The 20119-nt window shown below is 43.8% G+C and overlaps 1 protein-coding gene across 3 annotated transcripts; it reads left to right on the plus strand.

Annotated features, from left to right (window-relative positions):
* Positions 1–738: 738 nt before the first annotated feature.
* On the plus strand, positions 739–19104 carry FBXO4 (F-box protein 4). Of its 3 annotated transcripts, XM_065598883.1 has the most exons (8): positions 935–1076; positions 6077–6268; positions 7318–7553; positions 10598–10818; positions 12052–12127; positions 12662–12840; positions 15944–16119; positions 16802–19104. In XM_065598883.1, the coding sequence occupies exons 2-8, from the start codon at positions 6170–6172 to the stop codon at positions 16889–16891; spliced, it is 1077 nt and encodes a 358-aa protein (XP_065454955.1). In that variant the 5' UTR covers positions 935–1076; positions 6077–6169; the 3' UTR covers positions 16892–19104. The 3 variants fall into 3 exon arrangements, with proteins under 3 accessions (XP_005282268.1, XP_065454955.1, XP_023961409.1); XM_005282211.4 differs by lacking the exon at positions 6077–6268 and having other exon boundaries at positions 739–1076; XM_024105641.3 differs by lacking the exon at positions 6077–6268 and having other exon boundaries at positions 940–1080.
* The last annotated feature ends 1015 nt before the right edge of the window (positions 19105–20119 follow it).

Consider the following 20119-nt stretch of genomic DNA (forward strand, 5'->3'; position numbering starts at 1 on the left):
TCTCAGTATTAAATTTTGAAGAGGGTGGATGTGTACATACACACGCTCACTTCTGGTACTGAATGGTTCAGTAGTTATAAAACTGCTGGTTGTATAAAGTGCTGAGGATAACACAGATGCTCTACAGTCATGGATAACTACGATAGCAGAGAAATACTGTTTGTTTATGGGGGATTTTGTCATATCTATAACTATGACTCACTACCACATCAGAGGTGAAAGTGAGAGTCTATTATAGCTTTAGGTACTATGGTTAAAATCTATATATCCTCCCTCTCCTGGTACAGATCGCAGGTAAAAGCCCTCTCCAGTGCTGGGAAGCAGGTTTGAGGTTGTTTCTAAAGAAGCCCTGAGCTCAGTTCCAGCCTTTCCTCCTGTAGGGCTGCCTCGTCCAGCTGCTCCAATTCTTAAGCCTAGTTAACAGCGCAGCAGCTCTCACCGTTGCACCAGGGATGCATGCAGCTGAGCTGCGGCTGGGGTCCGATTATCGTTCCGTGGGTGCAGGGCTCCCGCCAGGGATGGATCCAGACACGCTGCACCGGCTGGGCTGAGCCCAGGGCTGGCTGCCGTGCTACCGCGGGAGGCCGGGGTTTCCTCCTGCCCTGAACGCCAGGGGTGCGTGGGGCCCCCGGCACCGGGGTGGCCTCTACCGGGAGCGCCGTGCGGAGCAGCCCGGCACCGCAGCTGAGAGGCGGCTGGGGCGAGGCGTGGGTTTTCGGTGACCCGGTAGCGCTCCCCTCGCCACGCCCGCTCCCTGCCGGCCGGACAGTCAGCCAGCGAGCTGGAGGCCGGGATCTCCGAGCCTCCAGGGCCTGGCAGCGAGCGCCTGCCGAGAGCGAGCAGCGCCGCGGGGGCTCTCTCGGCCGCAGCCGGTGGGCGAGGCAATGGCAGCGGGCAACGCCGGGCACTGGGGCCGCCTGGAGTCCGCCCTGCGCAGCAGCCTCCGCCTCCTCCGGGACAGGTGGGCCCGGGGGCCGAGTCAACGCGGCGGGCAGGTGGCGGCCGCGGCCACAGAGCGGTCGAGCAGCGGCATCGAGGAGGCCGGCGAAGAGCTTTGCGCCCTGCAGACGCTGCCAGTGAGTGAGTTACCCGGTTCCTGCTACCCCTCCGCCCAGACCAGCCATCTGCCTCCCTTTCGTCTGTAACCCACCCACCCCTCCTCGTCTCTCTTTATCACTCCAGCCATCCGGTTCCCATCCTGTTGGCAGCACTTGGGTGCTCCCATAAATCAAAGGCATGATCATATTATTCTGGCATACCCTCAGAAATTACCACCTGGGGGTTCATGTCTGATACTCAAAGGCTCTTTTTCACAGGGGTTCTCACAACACATTTTTTGGTGGCCTCACAGTGTGGCCACCAACTCTTACTGGTGGCCCCACTCACACTTTTTCCTAAAACACTTAATTAACTTTAGGAAAAACAAATAAATATGCACATATACATGTCCAACTCACTGTAATTTATGTATGGCTTTTTTGCGGACTCAGTAATAAATATAATGCTGTGAAAAGTGATATTTGTATGTTTGTTAATATCACTTTTCACAGCAAGTCCTGGCAAATTAAGGGGGGGGGGCAGGGAGGATGGATGCGGGGCTGGGGGAGGCTGCGGAGGTCAGAGGCGATGGATGGGAGGGGGCCCGCCAATGCGTGCTTGGGGGTGAGGGTTGGCGGCCGCTGCTGTGCGGTCAGGGCTGAGGATCGGGGGATCAGCACCGGAGCCAGCACCTGCTGCCGCGAGACTGGGGCCAGGGGTCGGCACCCAGGCTCAGCATTTGAGGTCCACGCCCGCTGCCACACGACTGGGGCAAGGGGTTGGCATCAGCATCTAGGGCCAGCACCTGCCAGAGCCCGGGGTTGGTGCCCGCTGCCGCGTGATCAAGGCTGGGGATCGGCGCCCGTGGCCTGCACCCGCCGGAGCCCAGGGTTGACATCCAGACGCAGTGGCTGGGGTCAGCAACCAGGGCTGGGGGTAAGAGCGCGTGGCCGGGGTTGGTCCCTGGAGCCTCCAGCCACCGCTGGGGTTGGCGCTTGGGGTCCATACCTGCTGCCATGCGGCCAGGGCTAGGGGTCAACATCCAGAGCCAGCAAACCGCCGGAGCCCAAGGCCGGGGATCTGAACCCAGGGCCTGCACCCAGAGCCGGCAACCACTGGAGCCCAGGGTTAGCGACTACGGCTGGGAGTCAGAGTGTGCTGCCAGGGATCTGCGCCTGAGGCCTGCGGCTGCCGCTGGGGTTGGAGGTTGGTGCCATGTGGCGAGAGCCGGGGATCGGAGTCTGCAGCTGCGCAGCCAGAGGTTGGAGCCTGAAGACCTGTGACTGAAGGCCAGGGCCGCGTGGCCAGAGCTGGGGGTCAGTGCCTGAAATCCTGCGTCTAGAGCCGGGTGTTGGCACCTGAAGCCCCATGGCTGCAACAGGGGGTCTGCAGACAGGCTCCCTAAGGCCTGGTCTACACTACGACTTTAATTCGGATTTAGCAGCGTTATATCGAATTAACCCTGCACCCGTCCACACAACGAAGTCATTTAATTCGAAATAAAGGTCTCTTTAAATCGATTTCTGTACTCCACCCCGACTAGCAGAGTAGCGCCAAAATCGATTTTATCATTTCGAATTAGGGTTAGTGTGGCCGCAATTCGATGGTATTGGCCTCCGGGAGCTATCCCACAGTGCACCATTGTGACCGCTCTGGACAGCAATCTGAACTCGGATGCACTGGTCAGGTAGACAGGAAGAGCCCCGCGAACATTTGAATTTCATTTCCTGTTTGCCCAGCGTGGAGAGCACAGGTGACCACAGATAGCTCATCAGCACAGGTAACCATGCAGGCCGATAATCAAAAAAGAGCACCAGCATGGACCGTACGGGAGGTACTGGATCTGATCGCTATATGGGGAGAGGATTCAGTGCTAGCAGAACTTCGTTCAAAAAGACGAAATGCAAAAACTTTTGAAAAAATCTCCAAGGGCATGATGGAGAGAGGCCACAATAGGGACTCAGATCAGTGCCGCGTGAAAGTCAAGGGGCTCAGACAAGTCTATCAAAAAACAAAGGAGGCAAACGGTCGCTCCGGGTCAGAACCGCGGACATGCCGCTTCTACGACAAGCTGCACGCAGTTCTAGGGGGGGCCGCCACCACTACCCCACCTCTGACCATGGATTCTGAGGCGGGGATAATCTCATCATCTACACCTGAGGATTCTGCGGACGGGGAAGAGGAGGAGGAGGAGGAGGACGAGCTTGCAGAGAGCACCCAGCACTCCGTTCTCCCCAACAGCCAGGATCTTTTTCTCAGCCTGACTGAAGTACCCTCCCAAGCCAGTATGCAAGACCATGACCCCATGGAAGGGACCTCAGGTGAGTTTACCTTTTAAAATATAAAACTTGTTTTAAAAGCAAGCGTTTTTTAATGATTACTTTGCCCTGAGGATTTGGGATGCATTCGCGGCCAGTTCAGCTACTGGAAAAGTCTGTTAACATGTCTGGGGATGGAGCGGAAATCCTCCAGGGACATCTCCATGAAGCTCTCCTGGAGGTACCACAAGGTTTCTGGCAGTGCAGCCTTATTCCGTCCTCCATGGTAGGACACTTGACCGCGCCATGCTTGCAGCAAGTAATCTGGTATCATTGCATGACAAAGCCTGGCAGCGTATGGTCCTGGTGTTTGCTGGCATTCAAGCAACATCCGTTCTTTATCTTGCTGTGTAATCCTCAGGAGAGTGATATCGCTCATGGTAACCTGGTTGGAATACGGGAATTTAATTAAGGGGACAGAGGTGGCAGTTCCTACTGGGCTGTTTGCCTGTGGCTGAAAAGAAATCCTTCCCTGCAGTTAGCCAAGCGCGGGGGGGGGGGGGGGGGGGGGGAGGGGAAATTGGCCCAGAGCTTTTCGCGTTTGGCTAGCAGGGATCTTCCCTGATACCAGCCACGCGGTGGGGGGAGGGGTAAAGCGATCATCCAGAGAATTGGATGGGGCGGGGGGTTAGTTTGTTTTCTGCTGCTGAATGTTAACAGAAAAACCGCAGCACTCAACGGGCTTTACTTGGTATGTGGGAAAGGAGGGCGCAGAAGCCGAAAGACAATGGCTTACCATGGCCGCGTGCAAGCCGAATTCTGTTGCCCGGACCTGCGTCTGTGATCTCTAGCAGCAAAGCCACAGGCACTCAATATTAAGAGGCAAAATGCGACCTTGCACAGAAATCACATGTGCTATGTAATGTGAATAGTGTTGGTCACCGTGAAAGAGTATAAGCATTGTTCTGCAAAATGTATCTTTTTAAAAAATTCTCTCCCTCCAGCAGCTGCAAATTCTTCAAGCCTCCCTCCTCCGTCCTGAAGGCTATCACAGATAAGGCGTCGGAAAAAGAAGACGCGACACAAGATGTTCGCAGAAATCATGGAATCCACCCGCAGTGACAGAGCTCATCTGGATGAGTGGAAGGACACGGTTTCAAAGTATAGGAAAGAAGCCAGTGAACGTGAGGACAGGAGGGACCAATGTGAGGAGAGGAGAGACGCTCGAGATGAGAGGTGGCGGCAGGAAGATCAGAGGAGGCAGGATGCAACGCTGGGGCTGCTGCGTGAGCAAACAGACATGCTCCGGCGTCTAGTGAAGCTTCAGGAACGGCAGCAGGATAACAGAGTGCTGCTACAGCCCCTGTATAACCCCCCTCCCCCATCACCATGTTCCATAGCCTCCTCACCCAGACGTGTAAGAACGCGGGGGGGAGGCTCCGTAAACCTTCCCATTCCACCCCAGTGGATAGCCCAAGCAAAAGGCTGTCATTTTTTTAACCTTTTTTTAGTGGCCTTTTCCTTCCCGCTGATCCTCCTCCCAAACCCCACCCGGGTTCCCTCCCTCTTTTTATAATCTATTAATAAAGAATAAATGATTTTTAAACGATAGTGACTTTATTTGGTTTGAAAGCAAGCTGGGGGAAGGGGGAGAGTGGGTTCCTTACAGAGAATGAGTCAATAAAGGGGGCGGGTTTTCATGAAGGAGAAACAAACAGATATTTCACACTGTAGCCTGGCCAGTCATGAAACTGGTTTTCAAAGCTTCTCTGATGCACAGCGCTTCCTGGTGTGCTCTTCTAATCGCCCTGGTGTCTGGCTGCGCGTAATCAGCAGCCAGGCGATTTGCCTCAGCCTCCCACCCCGCCATAAAGGTCTCCCCCTTACTTTCACGGAGATTGTGGAGCACACAGCAAGCAGAAATAACAATGGGGAGATTGGTTTGGCTGAGGTCTGAGCGAGTCAGTAACGATCGCCAGTGACCTTTTAAACGGCCAAATGCACATTCTACCACCATTCTGCACTTGCTCAGCCTGTAGTTGAACAGGTCCTGACTCCTGTCCCGCTGCCTGTGTATGGCTTCATGAGCCATGGCATTAAGGGGTAGGCTGGGTCCCCAAGAATAACTACTGGCATTTCAACATCCCCAATGGTTATTTTCTGGTCCGGAAAGTAAATCCCTTGCTGCAGCCCTTTAAACAGAGTAGTGTTCCTGAAGATGCGAGCGTCATGAACCCTTCCCGGCCAGCCCACGTTGATGTTGGTGAAACGTCCCTTGTGATCCACAAGTGCTTGCAGGACCATTGAAAAGTACCCCTTGCGGTTTATGTACTGGGTACCCTGGTGCTCCGGTGCCAAGATAGGGATATGGGTTCCATCTATCGCCCCACCACAGTTAGGGAATCCCATTGCAGCAAAGCCATCCACTATGGCCTGCACATTTCCCAGAGTCACTACCTTTCGTAGCAGCACCTGAGTGATTGCTTTGGCTACTTGCATCACAGCAGCCCCCACAGTAGATTTGCCCACTCCAAATTGATTCCCAACTGACTGGTAAAGTGTCTGGCGTTGCAAGCTTCCACAGGGCTATCGCCACTTGCTTCTCAACTGTGAGGGCTGCCCTCATCTTGGTATTCTGGCGTTTCAGGGCAGGGGACAGCAAGTCACAAAGTTCCATGAAAGTGCCCTTACGCATGCGAAAGTTCCGCAGCCACTGGGAATCATCCCACACCTGCAACACTATGCGGTCCCACCAGTCTGTGCTTGTTTCCCTTGCCCAGAATCGGCGTTCCATGGATAGAACCTGCCCCATTAACAACATGATCTCCAAAGCACCGGGGCCCGTGGTTTGACAGAATTCTGTGTCCGTGTCCATGTCCTCATCACGCTTGTCGCTGCGCTGCCGCCGCCGCTACCTCCTCGCCTCGTTTTTCTGGTCCTGGCTCAGCATAAACTCCACGAGAACGCACGAGGTGTTTACAATGTTCATGACTGCTGTCTTGAGCTGAGTGGGCTCCATGCTTGCCGTGGTATGGAGTCTGCAGTGTTCACCCAGGAAAAAAGGCGCGAAATGGTTGTCTGCCGTCCGTTGCTTTCATGCAGGGAGGGAGGGAGGGGTGAGGCTGTACCCAGAACCACCTGCGACAATGTTTTTTGTCCCATCAGGCACTTGGATCTCAACCCAGAATTCCAATGGGCGGGGAGACTGCGGGAACTATGGGATAGCTATGGGATAGCTACCCACAGTGCAATGCTCCAGAAATCGACGCTAGTCCCGGAACATGGACGCACACCGCCGAATTAATGTGCTTAGTGTGGCCGCATACATTCGACTTTATACAATCTGTTTCCCAAATTCGAATTATATAAATTCGGATTAATCCCGTAGTGTAGACATACCCTAAGTCCCCACCCCATCTAAAGCATGAGCCCAACTAAGCCACTCTTCCCCCCTCCCCCCCCGGTAGAGAACTCAACTTGCTCCTTCAGCCTTGTTCCCCACCTGTCTCCAGAGATGGTGCAGGGTGGCGTATCCAAGAGCAACAGGGTTGGAGGGAGACAAGAGGCTGTCGTGGCCACAGGGAAACCCCCTGGTGGCCGCATGCAGCCACGGTGGCCAAATTTGAGAAAAGCTGATTCTAGCAGATAGAGGCATAATAAGATTCAGTGGCTGGAAGCTGAAATCATCAAAATTCAACTTGGAGATAAAGTGTACATTTTTTAACAATGAGGATGATCAATCATTTGGAGTCTAAATCCAGATTGGACATCTTTCTAAAAACTATGCTCTTATTCAGCCACAAATTATTGGACTAGATGCAGGAATTGCGGATAATCTATGGCCTGTGTTATGCAGGAAGTCAAGCATATTTTTGACTTAATAATGTAGTGATCTGTTTCATGTTTATACTTTTGCATGTGAAGTAATATTACTTTTGCTCTTATTTTTCCCTCCTAATCTCTTCTATTTGCATTAGTGAGGTCCTCGGTCATTGAAACTGCTCTTTTTTAATGTTTTCAGATTGATGTGCAGTTATACATTATGTCATTTCTCTCACCCCAAGACCTGTGCCATTTGGGAAGCACAAATCACTACTGGAGTTTAACTGCACGGGATCCATTGTTATGGCGATATTTTCTCTTGCGGGATCTCCCTTCTTGGTCTTCTGTTGACTGGAAATCACTTCCAGATGTGGAAATCTTTAATAAATCATTTTCTGAGCTAAATGATAATGCATTGTACGACTACATGACAATGTAAGTATTTTACGTTTCTCCAATGTGTATAAAGCAGTATAACTCACCCCAAATCCAGATTTTAAAACCACAACTCTGCCAGTCTAATTATAGGAAAGTATTACTTTTGAAGTGGTTTTGCGGATAAAATGCATTTCTGGTTCCTTGAAAGGAAGTTTCTAATTATGTAACAATTCTCTTAGTTCTTTCTGTTTGCAATATTAGTACATTCCTATTTAATTCCAAAGGATTTCAAAGCATTTTGCAAATGATACATATACAATGCCACAGAAATGCAGCCACCTCAGAATAGGAGTTAGAGAGCCAGCCACAGCATGCTACACAAAAAAGTGTGGTGGGGAGGAGGTGAAAACATTTTTGTCCAGAAGACAAGCGAACGCCTACTCTTACCAAAAGTACTATGTAGAGCAATTGGGATTTTGGTTTTTAAGGTCTTATCTGAAAGACTCAGGTACAGTAAATTGCATGAAAAATCTATCTATACATTCAGTCAACTACATTAAAAGAATATTAATGTTGCAAAGTCAAGAACTCATCAAATAAACCAGAGGTCCTTTGGAAAAAAATAGTATTTCATGTAATAAGCATACATATGCACAAAGGGACTGAATTATGGTTGTCCAGGCAACCTTAATTTTGGCATTTCCTAACTTTTGCATCTTGACTTTTGAACTATAATGTTCTTTTAACGTAGCTTTTTTTTGGATGCAGCTTCCTAATTTAAAAAAAATGGGGAAAAAATCTGTTACGTGGAACAATATTGGCAATAGTTGGTGTTCTCCAATATGTGGATCAGCCACTAGAGAGGAATGAGACACATGCTTTGCTAGTGCTGTGCTTTCACAATTATTTGCTGACAACAGAGGAATGTAGATGCTCAGGATTCCAGGGTTCAATTCTAGGTTCTGTGTTCAAGAGGGCACAGACCCTTATATCCGTATACTCCTAGCCTGTTCTTGTTCCCCTTTCTTTTATCCATCTCCCGGCTCCTGCCTCTCTCTCACTCTACTCTTGTTCAACTCCCTGCTTCTGCCCTCCTCCCGCTGGACATTGTGATTGCAGAGCCATTGGCCATTATCTTTGAAAACTCATGGCGATCGGGGGAGGTCCCGGATGACTGGAAAAAGGATAATGTAGTGCCCATCTTTAAAAAAGGGAGGAAGGAGGATCTGGGGAACTACAGGCCAGTCAGCCTCACCTCAGTCCCTGGAAAAATCATGGAGCAGGTCCTCAAGGAATCAATTCTGAAGCACTTAGAGGAGTGGAAAGTGATCAGGAACAGTCAGCATGGATCCACCAAGGGCAAGTTATACCTGACTAACCTAATTGCTTTCTATGAGGAGATAGGTATATTTATTTATCTCATAGAGCTAGAAGGGACCCTGAAAGGTCATCAAGTCCAGCCCCCTGGCTTCACTAGCAGAACCAAGTACTGATTTTGCCCCAGATCCCTAAGTGGCCCCCTCAAGGATTGAGCTCACAACCCTGGGTTTAGCAGGCAAATGCTCTAGCCATTGAGCTATCCGTCTGTGGGTCTGTGGATGAGGGGAAAGCAGTGGATGTGTTATTCCTTGACTTTAGCAAAGCTTTTGATACCGTCTCCCACAGTATTCTTGCCACCAAGTTAAAGAAGTATGGGATGGATGAATGGACTATAAAGTGGATAGAAAGCTGGCTAGATCGTCGGGCTCAATGGGTAGTGATCAACGGCTCCATGTCTAGCTGGCAGCCGGTATCAAGCAGAGTGCCCCAAGGGTCTGTCCTGGGCCAGTTTTGTTCAATATCTTCATTAATGATCTGGAGGATGGCGTGGACTGCACTCTCAGCAAATTTGCAGATGACACTAAACTGGGAGGAGTGGTAGATACGCTGGAGGGTAGGGATAGGATACAGAGGGACCTAGACAAATTAGAGGATTGGGCCAAAAGAAACCTGATGAGGTTCAACAAGGACAAGTGCAGAATCCTGCACTTAGGATGGAAGAATCCCATGCACTGTTACAGACTAGGGACCGAATGGCTAGGAAGCAGTTCTGCAGAAAAGGACCTAGGGGTTACAGTGAATGAGAAGCTGGATATGAGTCAACAGCGTGCCCTTGTTTCCAAGAAGGCTAACAGCATTTTGGGCTGTATAAGTAGGGGCATTGCCAGCAGATTGAGGGATGTGATCGTTCCCCTCTATTCGACATTGGTGAGGCCTCATCTGGAGTACTGTGTCCAGTTTTGGGCCCCACACTACGAGAAGGATGTGGAAAAATTGGAAAGAGTCCAGCGGAGCACAACAAAAATGATTAGGGGGCTGGAGCACATGATTTATGAGGAGAGGCTGAGGGAACTGGGATTGTTTAGTCTGCAGAAGAGAAGAATGAGGGGGGATTTGATAGCTGCTTTCAACTACCTGAAAGGGGGTTCCAAAGAGGATGGATCTAGACTGTTCTCAGTGGTGGCAGATGACAGAACAAGGAGTAATGGTCTCAAGTTGCAGTGGGGGAGGTTTAGGTTGGATATTAGGAAAAACTTTTTCACTAGGAGGGTGGTGAAGAACTGGAATGGGTTACCTAGGGAGGTGGTGGAATCTCTTTCCTTAGAGGTTTTTAAGGTCAGGCTTGACAAAGCCCTGGCTGGGATGATTTAGTTGGGGATTGGTCCTGCTTTGAGCAGGGGGTTGGACTAGATGACCTCCTGAGGTCCCTTCCAACCTTGATATTCTATGATCTATGTACTTTCCCCCATTCCCTGCCTCTGCAGCTGTCCACCCACCTACTCTTCTGGTGCTCCCCATGCTCTGGCTCTTGCATCCCCCTGCTCTCCTGAGTACCAATCCAGTGCCTTAACCACAAAAAACATTTCTCATTGGACCAAGACTTCTAATTTATTTACATAGGCTACATAACAACCATCAGTTAACAACTCTGTCCCTCATTGATATGAATCAGCAACCTACAAGTCACAAGTAAAATACATTTGGGACCTAATTTGGTTGACAGTAATTAATATCTCCTCTGTATTTTGTGTTTAATTTCTAATTATATCTATTTTACCCAGATACAAAAAGAGCTGTCCTCCGAGTAGACATTTGAAATCAAGCCGTCCCACATATGGAGCTGTGACTACCTTCCTTGTACAATCACTGGTCACGCAAGCAGAACCTCGCTTTGCCCTTTTTGGACCAGGTTTAGAAGAATTGGATGAATCTTTGGTGCGAAGAATGATGACTTGCCCAGAAATTTTGCCTGTAGCTGGCTTACCTCAAAGACAAATCCATGGTAATAGTCAGTTGTTTCTTTAAAAACATGTTCTACAAGAGAAAAGGTGCTTTTTATACCTCCCTTTAAAACAAATATTAGTTTTATAGACTGTGTTATACAGGAGATCAGACTAGATGATTGCAAAGACCCCTTTTGGACTTAGGATCTATGAATCTATACTAAAACTGGATTTTTTCCCTCTCTGTGGCTGATTAGAGGAATAAAATGCCATTGTAGAACAATAAGCATTTGGGGTGAAATCTTTCTACCTTGAAGTCAGTGGGAAAACGCGCATTGAAATCAGTGGTGTGTGGTGGGTGTCTGGGTGTCTGTCCGTCTGTCTCTCAAGAGTTCACCCTGGGGTTTTGGTCCAGAACTTAAAGTCAGATATGCTGTTGATCATGCATTAGTCTTAAGCCCAGTTTTCTTTAGCTGACATTAATACTATGTCCTTTTTTAAAAATTACTTTTGCTTGATTGCCTGCACTTTATACAAAAAAAGTGTGTAGGTACAAAAAAAGGAAAAGTGGATGAAGGACCCCATTTCCTACTTAAATCTAAGTTATATATGAGATTGGTAATAAAATGCCTTTATTAAAAAGAACAGTGACCTAGGAAAATGTAGGAAGTTGTTAAATGATTAATCAACGGGATTTTACATAAAATATAGTTCTAAACATCTGCAGTTTCCCCTCACTCTAAACCAGAGTAAAAAATCTAAAAAATTATTTGATTGGGAGCCACTGATATTTATTTATTCATTACTGAATTGGAATAATGAAGTTGTGCTCACAGGTGGCATATGCAAATATACATTTTTAGTGCTGTTTTCCTGCTGTCATATGTCACACTTGTTGCATTATCTTTTAAATTAGGTGTAAGACATTTTGGATAGAACTTAATGTGTGATTTAAGAACAGGAAGCGCAGTAGCGCTTGATCCTGATTGGGGGTCTAAGTGCTTCTGCAGTACAAATTTTAAATAACTTATTTAGGTACTTGAAATAATTCCAAGTGCCATCCAATCTTTTATAGCAATACTGAATTAAATTACCAGCATCTCAGTGTGATCAATTTAGTGTGTGTCTAAAGTCACATTCTGATGCAATGAATATATTTTCTTGTAATATAGAGACACACTTGATTAAATGTGCCCAATTTATGATCCCTATGGATTTTTCAGCCTTTGGCTTTAGCTGTCTTTAGCAACTGAATATTTTTATATCCTAAATTCATTTTGTTCCTCTTGTAGGGATTGGATCAGGAGTCAGTTTTAAATTTAATAACCATCGAAATTTCAATATTTTGACATTGTATTCAACTACCAGGTAAGGCTTGTTCTCTGGAGGAAAAAAAAAAAAAAGCTGGATATTCTCAGTTATTTCAGCTTTTTCCCTGGTCTCAACCACTAATATAATTTGGATATCACAGTACTTGATTGTTTCTGTAAATCAGGTGGATGAACATCTCTTGTAAATTACCTCAATTGGCAATGCCACTCACAAATTGTGTGGCAGAAGGTAGGCCTAGTTTTTTAAATCTGGCCCAAAGAATCTTTGATCAGCATGAGTATGTGTGTGTGTAATGTATAAAGAGCAGTGCCTTTCCTTTTTGTGTCTCTAACTTTATTTTTGAAATTTATAAGCATGAACCTACCCATTGGTGCATGTTAGTATGGATCTTGCAAAACTGGTTAACTATGCATGCAAATTATAAAAAGTTGTTTCAGGGATGAAACTGTTCTGCATGTTTTGGCCATTCCCCTCTCCCGTCTTTGTGGAGTACCTTCCCCTTTGCCATTCTCCTTCCAAATTAGTCTGGATAATTTTGTTAAATGTTTGGGATGTTCTCATATTTTTCAGCATGGAAAGGAAGAGAGCAAGAACAGAGCAAACTGTTACAGTCAATAAGATGTTTTACCAAGAAAACAGCATAGGTGGGAATCAACAGGCAGTACACTACAATGTAATTGCTCAAGTTAAACAGGTGTGCGAAGTAGTTGATGGATTCATCTATGTTGCTAATGCGGAAGCTCATAAAAGTAAGGAATGTTTATTTTAACTATGTTGACTCATATTTTGCGGATGGTTGAGATGCTGCTAATACATGAGAATACATTTATACTTTGAAGGCCAAATTCTGATCTTATTGTTCACCTTCAGAAGTGCAAAGAAAGATACTAATCAATGTAAGTAAGAATTATGAGTCCAAATGAAGTTAGTGTGGTTTCAGGACAATTCTTACTAATGATTGACTACTGAATCTGCTATATAACTTGAGGAATTTAATTTTACAAGGACACTACTAAGCAGGTTATATGCAGTTTTGCTACAATATAAAAGCAAGGTGTGCTCAGTAATTCCTTTTGTGTAAATAAGTGTTTGGTATGAATTCTTAATAATCTGAGCTAAAGATCAGAGCAAATGAGATGGGAATTTAAAAATGTCAAATGGAAAGATTTAGTTTTGTTAAAGGCTAAGTAAAGCCCTCTTATTCATGTCTGAATACTAGTGACATCATAGCAGAATTTTTTGGAAGCCTTTGTGATCCATCACTAACTTTGCGCACACAGCAGCTGACTTCCCTGTGATCTGCCACACACGATCTGTCCTTCTGCTCACTGGTCATCATCTACTATGGTGACCCACCACCATTCCTTCCATGATAACTTTCTCAAGGATATTTCCATCTCTATGCCAAATGTGACCAAAGTATATAAGTTTGCACCTGTTGATTTCCGAGAGCAGAATCCACTTCTCTCCAATAATATTTCTAACATAAGCATGCATTGTCTTCTCCGTCCAGGAGATATGCAAGAGTCTTTGCCAGCACCACATCTCTTCTTTTTTCTTCTTGTCAGCTGTATTAGTTTTCCAGGATTCACATCTATAAGTTGCTATGGAAAAAATTAAGCTTTTGAGCAATCTAACAGTAATACATGTTGAGATACCATGGTTTTTCCACAGTTTCATGAGGGAGGCCTTGCTGAGCAAGCCATCCCTAGTAGTCTTCAGATTTCTTTGGAACAGCCTCCTTGGTTGAATATGTATGATCCCAGATAATTAAATTCAACTATTGCCTCTACAGCTTCACTGCTGATCATGATGTTTGCTTGCATCCTGTTGTTATTGATCATGTCAACGTACATGAATTTCATTTTTGCCACATTCAGGAATAGTCCATGTTCCTCACTAACTGTTTTCACAGACTCCAACATTTATTGCATTGCATCGATTGGTTTCACCAAAGAGCATCATATCATCAGCATATCTGAGGTTGGTTAAGAAGTGTCCATCAATAGAAGTCCCAGTTCCTTCCACCTTATCAAAATCTTCCAGGGCTTGTCTCATGATAAATTCTGCATATACGTTGAAAAGACCTGGGGACAGAATACACTCATGTCTCGGACTCTCCCCAATGGAAAACCAATCGCTGTTGCCCGCTGCTGTTCACACCATGGTCTGTTGTGAACAGTAGAGACTTGCAGCGAGTTCAGTGAAATGCTTTGGAGTACTGTACAAAACGTATTGGAAGATTATACTCCCTACATTTTTCATTATATGACTAATATTTGCAATTTGAGTACATGTGCCTCGCCCCGCTCTGAAACCAGCTTGTTGTGGTGCTACTTCTGCTTCTGTCAATTGCTTCATGCAATCCTGAATTACGCAGAGCAATACTTTAATTGTGTGTGATATCGGGGAGATGGTTTGATGGTTACTGCACTCTGTTATATCCCCTTTCTTTGTAAAAGCAGAAATATTCCTTTCGTCCAGTCTTCCCACCAATTTCAAATCATCCATGCGTCATTGCAAATTTTCCGCATGAGAGCAATACCACGGTCACCAATTGCTTTTAGTAATTCTGCTGGTACATTATTTACCACTGCTTCTTTTCCAAACTTCATTTTCCTAATAACATGCACCATTTCTTCTCGGAAGACTGATGCCTCTGGCTCCGTACTCTTTTCTGTCATCCTGCATTGTAAGTGGCTCTGATGAGACATATAGGTTGGCACTGTAATCTGAATCACCTTCAGTAAGAACTGTGCCATCATGATCTTTTATAATACTCGGTCATGGGGAAAACTTTTTGGTAAGAAATCTGACCACTGTGAATATACCTTTTTATATTATTAGTCTCTTTATAATTCTCAAATTCCTCACATTTTGCCCTGATGTATTCACTTTTGTTTAGTATGCCTTTGAATCTGTGTGCTCAGTTCCTTGTATTCTCTCCAGTGTTCTTCAGTTTCCAATCCACTCTTTCATTCTGTCATTTTTTTCATTAGCTCAAACACCTTCTCCATTAACCATGGTGTGGTCCAACTCTGACTTTTCAGAATGTGTGCTTAGATGGCTTTGAGCATGATAGTTTTCATTTTATTCCAGAGTTCATTCAGGTTGTTTCTTCTCTTTAAGGAGACTGCCCATTATCAAATGGTTGGTAGTCTCTACAGTTTCTCTTAATGTATGCACTGAAATATCTCATTAGTTTATCATACGTCTGGCACTGCACTGAAACAGAGTTCTGCTATCATCTAAAGTTCTTTCCTTGCTTATTTTCATGTAATGACGGTATAACTTTCCTTCTTTGACCTAGTCTTAAACAGTTGTGTGTGTTTTTAACGGTCCATTAACGGGAAGTTGAAACAAACAGGTTACCTCTTGATTTTTAAAATGTGTTTCAGTTGGGAGTATTTAAACTAGAGCATTTATTTACATTTAGGATTGTTTCTAGCATCTAATTTTATTTACAGAAGATGTAGAACTATAATGAAGAAACATGTCCTGAATATCTTTTAATACTGAAGGTGTGTTTACTTTTTGTTTCTTCAGCCTTCATCCATGCTAGATTGTCTTCATAATCATTGCCTTTTAAAAGGAGGAAAAAGTCAGATCAGGAAGGGAGAGGTGGAAGGAAGAGGAAGGAGGGGCAACTCACTGCCCCAACTGCCTCTGTGGAAGTTAGGAAAATGGCCTATTGTGACTTTGGTTATTATCGCTTGGAAGGTACTCCAGTAATAACAATTATGTGTATCCTCCTAAGAACCAAGATAAAAGAAAATGTAATAAAGATGAGTTTGATTATATATAGTGGGGTTTGTATATAGTCTAATACTCATATTTCAAACTGTTTTCTAGAACATGACCGTCAAGATGAATTTGCTCGTATTTTGGCAATGATAGATCCAACTCTTGGGCCTCCAAACAGACCTGTACTGATTTTGTCCTGCACCTCTGAAGTTGGCATTAAAAGAATCCCTTGTGTTTACATGGCACATCAACTGCAATTAAATCTGCTAAAGCAACCATGGATGGTATCTTCACTTCTTAAAATATTTGTTTTCTTTTTACTCATCCTCTTTATATTGTCTTGTGAGTGAGCAGTAGTGTTTGAAGTGACTTTAATTTAAATGTTAGTGGCACACTGTAGTTAAAGGAGAATTGCCAGGCAGTAAAGCCTAAATACAGATTTTAGATAAAATATTTTCCTTTGCCTTCATAAGGATATTGTTGGAAAGCTTTGTGTGTTTTTAAAACATACCACTGTTATTTAGAAGATTACATAAATTGAATGGAAATATACTAGAAATTATAGAATTCATAATCTGTGTGAAATTCTAAAGTTTGAAACTTTGTTCCCCCAAGAGTTATAAAAAGGAATTTCAAATAACCTGTGATTCCAACTGATACTGTGAAGGAAGGAAGATGTCACAAAACAGCAGAGGGAGGATTAAGAGAGAACTCTATAGGAAATCAATAATGTACAGCTTTCCTAATGGCTCTCTTTATTCATCCTCTGAACAGCACTGTTTCCTTTCCCCTAATTTACTCTAAGAAACATGTTCTGTTTAAGGAACCCGGAAGCCAGTGACAAAACAGGCAGATTTGATAATACCTGTATTTTTAAGAACAAATATGGAATGTTAATCTAGTATCTATACACCCAATATGTATATCCATATACCACATTAACATCTGCCATTGTTGGTTTTACAGGTACAAGACACTGTGGCTGCTACTTTAAGTGGACTGTTAAATGGAATTGAGTGGATACTGGGAGAAGTTGAATGTAAAAATGCACCATGATCAAACTTGCTTAGTCATACTGTATGGACTTTGCCATTTGCAAAGAGTATGAAGAGAACATTTCGCCCTGATGTTGTACTGATTGATAAGAGATTTAAAAGGCAGCCCTCTGTGATTGCAAATATTTTAATAATCAACATTCTTCCAAATGTAGACTTGAATTATAACTGAAAGCAAGTTTGACTGGATATCAACATTTGACAAAGAAATGGGTTTGATATATTTTTTTTTAATTTGGGGTCCTTATAATGCTTTTCATTCTCAGCATATTCTATAATATAAAACATTCTGCAAACCTTTATCCCCGATTAGCTTAATGCCAGAACAACCCTCTCACTTAGGTGTACGTTATACCAGATTTATGAAGCATACTACATGGAGATTCCTGATGACATAGGCAGCCATCTCCTATATAGTGTATTTCTTAAATGGCCAACAAGAGAAGAGACATGCCTTGTACCACAATGTGCGCTTAAGTGATCATCTACTGTGCCAGGTCTCCCGAAAGGTGCACATCGTATTTGATATTTGTTCCAAACACTGATCCCAGACCAGCTCCTGAAAAGGAAAAAAGAATTCTCTCCAGAACCATTGTTTAGGGAAAAGAGGTAAACATAAAGGGGAATTGTTAGCTTAGACCAAAATTTTTTAAAATGAACATTTGATTTTTTTCCTATGTGTTCTTCATGACATTAATAAAGCTCAGCTGTGTCTGCTTTCTGCTGCAGTAATATTAACTTGAATTTCACATCCATCTGTCACCATGGGAACAAATGTCCTATTCCTTCATTAGAACATCCTGACATTATCTACTAGGCTTTCAACTGGCAAACCTTCATACAAATACTTTTGGCAGCTAGCAAATATATGAAATGTAAATGTCTTCGTTCTGCATCTTCTGTGGAGCTGAAATATTTTTATAAAATGGAAAAAATATTCCTAGAATTGGAATTAGAGTTTACATATTGCAGTGTTCTAGGGAACAAAATGGGCTCTTTCTCCTACTTTAAGCTAGTAGTTCCCATTCTCTCTTTGTTGCTTTCTAATGAATTATTGGATGGATACCTACATACTTTTCCTTGGCTTTTGTTGGTTCTCTGAGTATTTATTTTTTAATCTTCTTGGTTTTTTTACTCTCTATTTTTTCTCTCACTTATATCAGTAAAACCTTCCTACTAAGCAGAAAAGTACATGCAGCTCTGAGGATGGTGGCATAGGCCATACATAGGTCAAAGGGCGGCTCTGGGAAGCTAGGCCTGATGTGTTTTCATGGAACTAAGGGCTTTGGGAGCAAAGAGAAACTTGAGCCTGCTGCCCTGTATGTGTCAGTAGCTCCCACAGCTGGCTGCAAGAGGGGCTACTATGGGATCAGAGCAGGAAGACAGGCAGTTTTCGTGGAGCCAGTCATCTCTACTTTACCTCTACCATGGCACTTGGATACTACAGTGGTGAGGGTCATACAAGTACCTACTGTGGTGGGAGTCCATGGTGTTCATTATAGAACAATGTTCTAATTCTGTATTCATAGGCGTAACATAGACACCTTGTCTACCTCTGACATAGACATATTTGGGGTGAAAGTTCTATCAATAGTATAAAATTAAGCTAGTGCCACTTAGTTTTACTATTAAGATCTCTGTGAGAGATGACGGCACTCAACATTTGGGAGGCAGGGGTCTTCAAGCAGAACTGTCCAGAGTGAGGCCAATGAAGAGAAAATACAAACATGTTTAGATGCCTGAGCATGCACAGCAAGTGTTCCAGAATAACTTCTTCATTCCTCCTATCAAAATACAGGGGACTTTACAAGTGGCCCTTACTTCCCATTATCACTGAATGGAAGGTTGAATTGGTCTCATTCCTGCAAAATATCTATTTCAAAACATTCTATTTGCAAAGTTCCTTTTTAAAAAAACTTTCAAGTGATTGATATTTAGGCCAGAGGTAGAAATAAAGGAAATTCAAAAACATTTCCTATTTCTATTGCTTCAGGTAGCCAAGGCCTCCTAACTTTTGTTGTATCTGTGTTCATAAAGGACAATTTGGAGTTCTAAGATTAACCCTGGGAGTTCCACTATGCCTATTCTAGCTTTTATTTTTTTAATTCTGTGTGTGTGTATATATATAGTTCTCTTGTAAGATACTCTACAGAACAGAAGAGATAAAACCCATGTATAATGCAATCAATATTTTGAATAAATACCTTAAATACATATGGATCGCCATACTTTGTAATGTGACTTCACGTGAACTGCTGGTTGTAAAATAATTTAAAAATGCTACTATAGTCTAATAGCCACTCTGCTCTGTAGCAGGAGAATGCAACTGTCTCTGGTACCACTGCAGCTCCTACCATTTCATACATTGGGAAGGAGGATTAATTTATGCAATGATCACTATTGTAATAGCACTCTCTTTTCTCCCCTCAAAAATGTGTAATAAATTGTTTTTTAAATCTTCCTTATTTGTATAGGCACCATAAACATCTGTGCTGTCCAGTAACAGTTAACAAAAAATACCTGTTCCATGGTGCACTCGTTAAACTTATTGGTGCAGAAATATGGGCATAGACCAAAGCAATGATGTTATTTTCAAGAGGGTGGGAAGGTAACAAGTTTCAGTTAGAAAAAGGAGAAAATAGATACAGGGCATTTTTTCTTTCACTTTTTTCAGAAGGTAACATGAACAATGAGGAGAGTTAAAGAGAATTTGGAAAAAAAAGTTCTTCATATTGTTTTGTATAACATTTTTATTTAAGGGATGTGTAATTGTAACAGCTGCTTTGCATAATCAACTCAGTTACCATACTCAAGTGTTTCAAGTGTTTAATACATAGAAACTGTTAGTTATATGCTTGGGCTCCAATGACTGTTGGTGTTTGCCATTGAGTTTGAGATGTTTGCAATGTTTTGAAAACCAGACTTTCCTTCTGGTGAGAAGGAATAGAAGAATATTTATTTCAAGGTACAATAATACTATTTTCATTAATTAGGCCACATGTTAGCCCTTCTGCATTAAATCAAAATAACTGTGATTTTTTTCTTACTATATCTCTTTTCTAACATTTTCCTGTTGGCTCTGATGTTGGTTTCTACATGTTACTCTCAAAGGTGTGATTTAATATAAATATTTGTTACTCAATGGTTTTTTTTAAAGAAAAGAAAGTAGTGAAGGTACTATGGGGAATACCCTTTTTTGTGAGTTTAGAGAACACAGAGAAACTGCAAT

The sequence above is a fragment of the Chrysemys picta genome, chromosome 6 (assembly GCF_011386835.1).
Source record: "Chrysemys picta bellii isolate R12L10 chromosome 6, ASM1138683v2, whole genome shotgun sequence".
In the NCBI taxonomy this organism is placed as follows: Eukaryota; Metazoa; Chordata; order Testudines; family Emydidae; genus Chrysemys; species Chrysemys picta.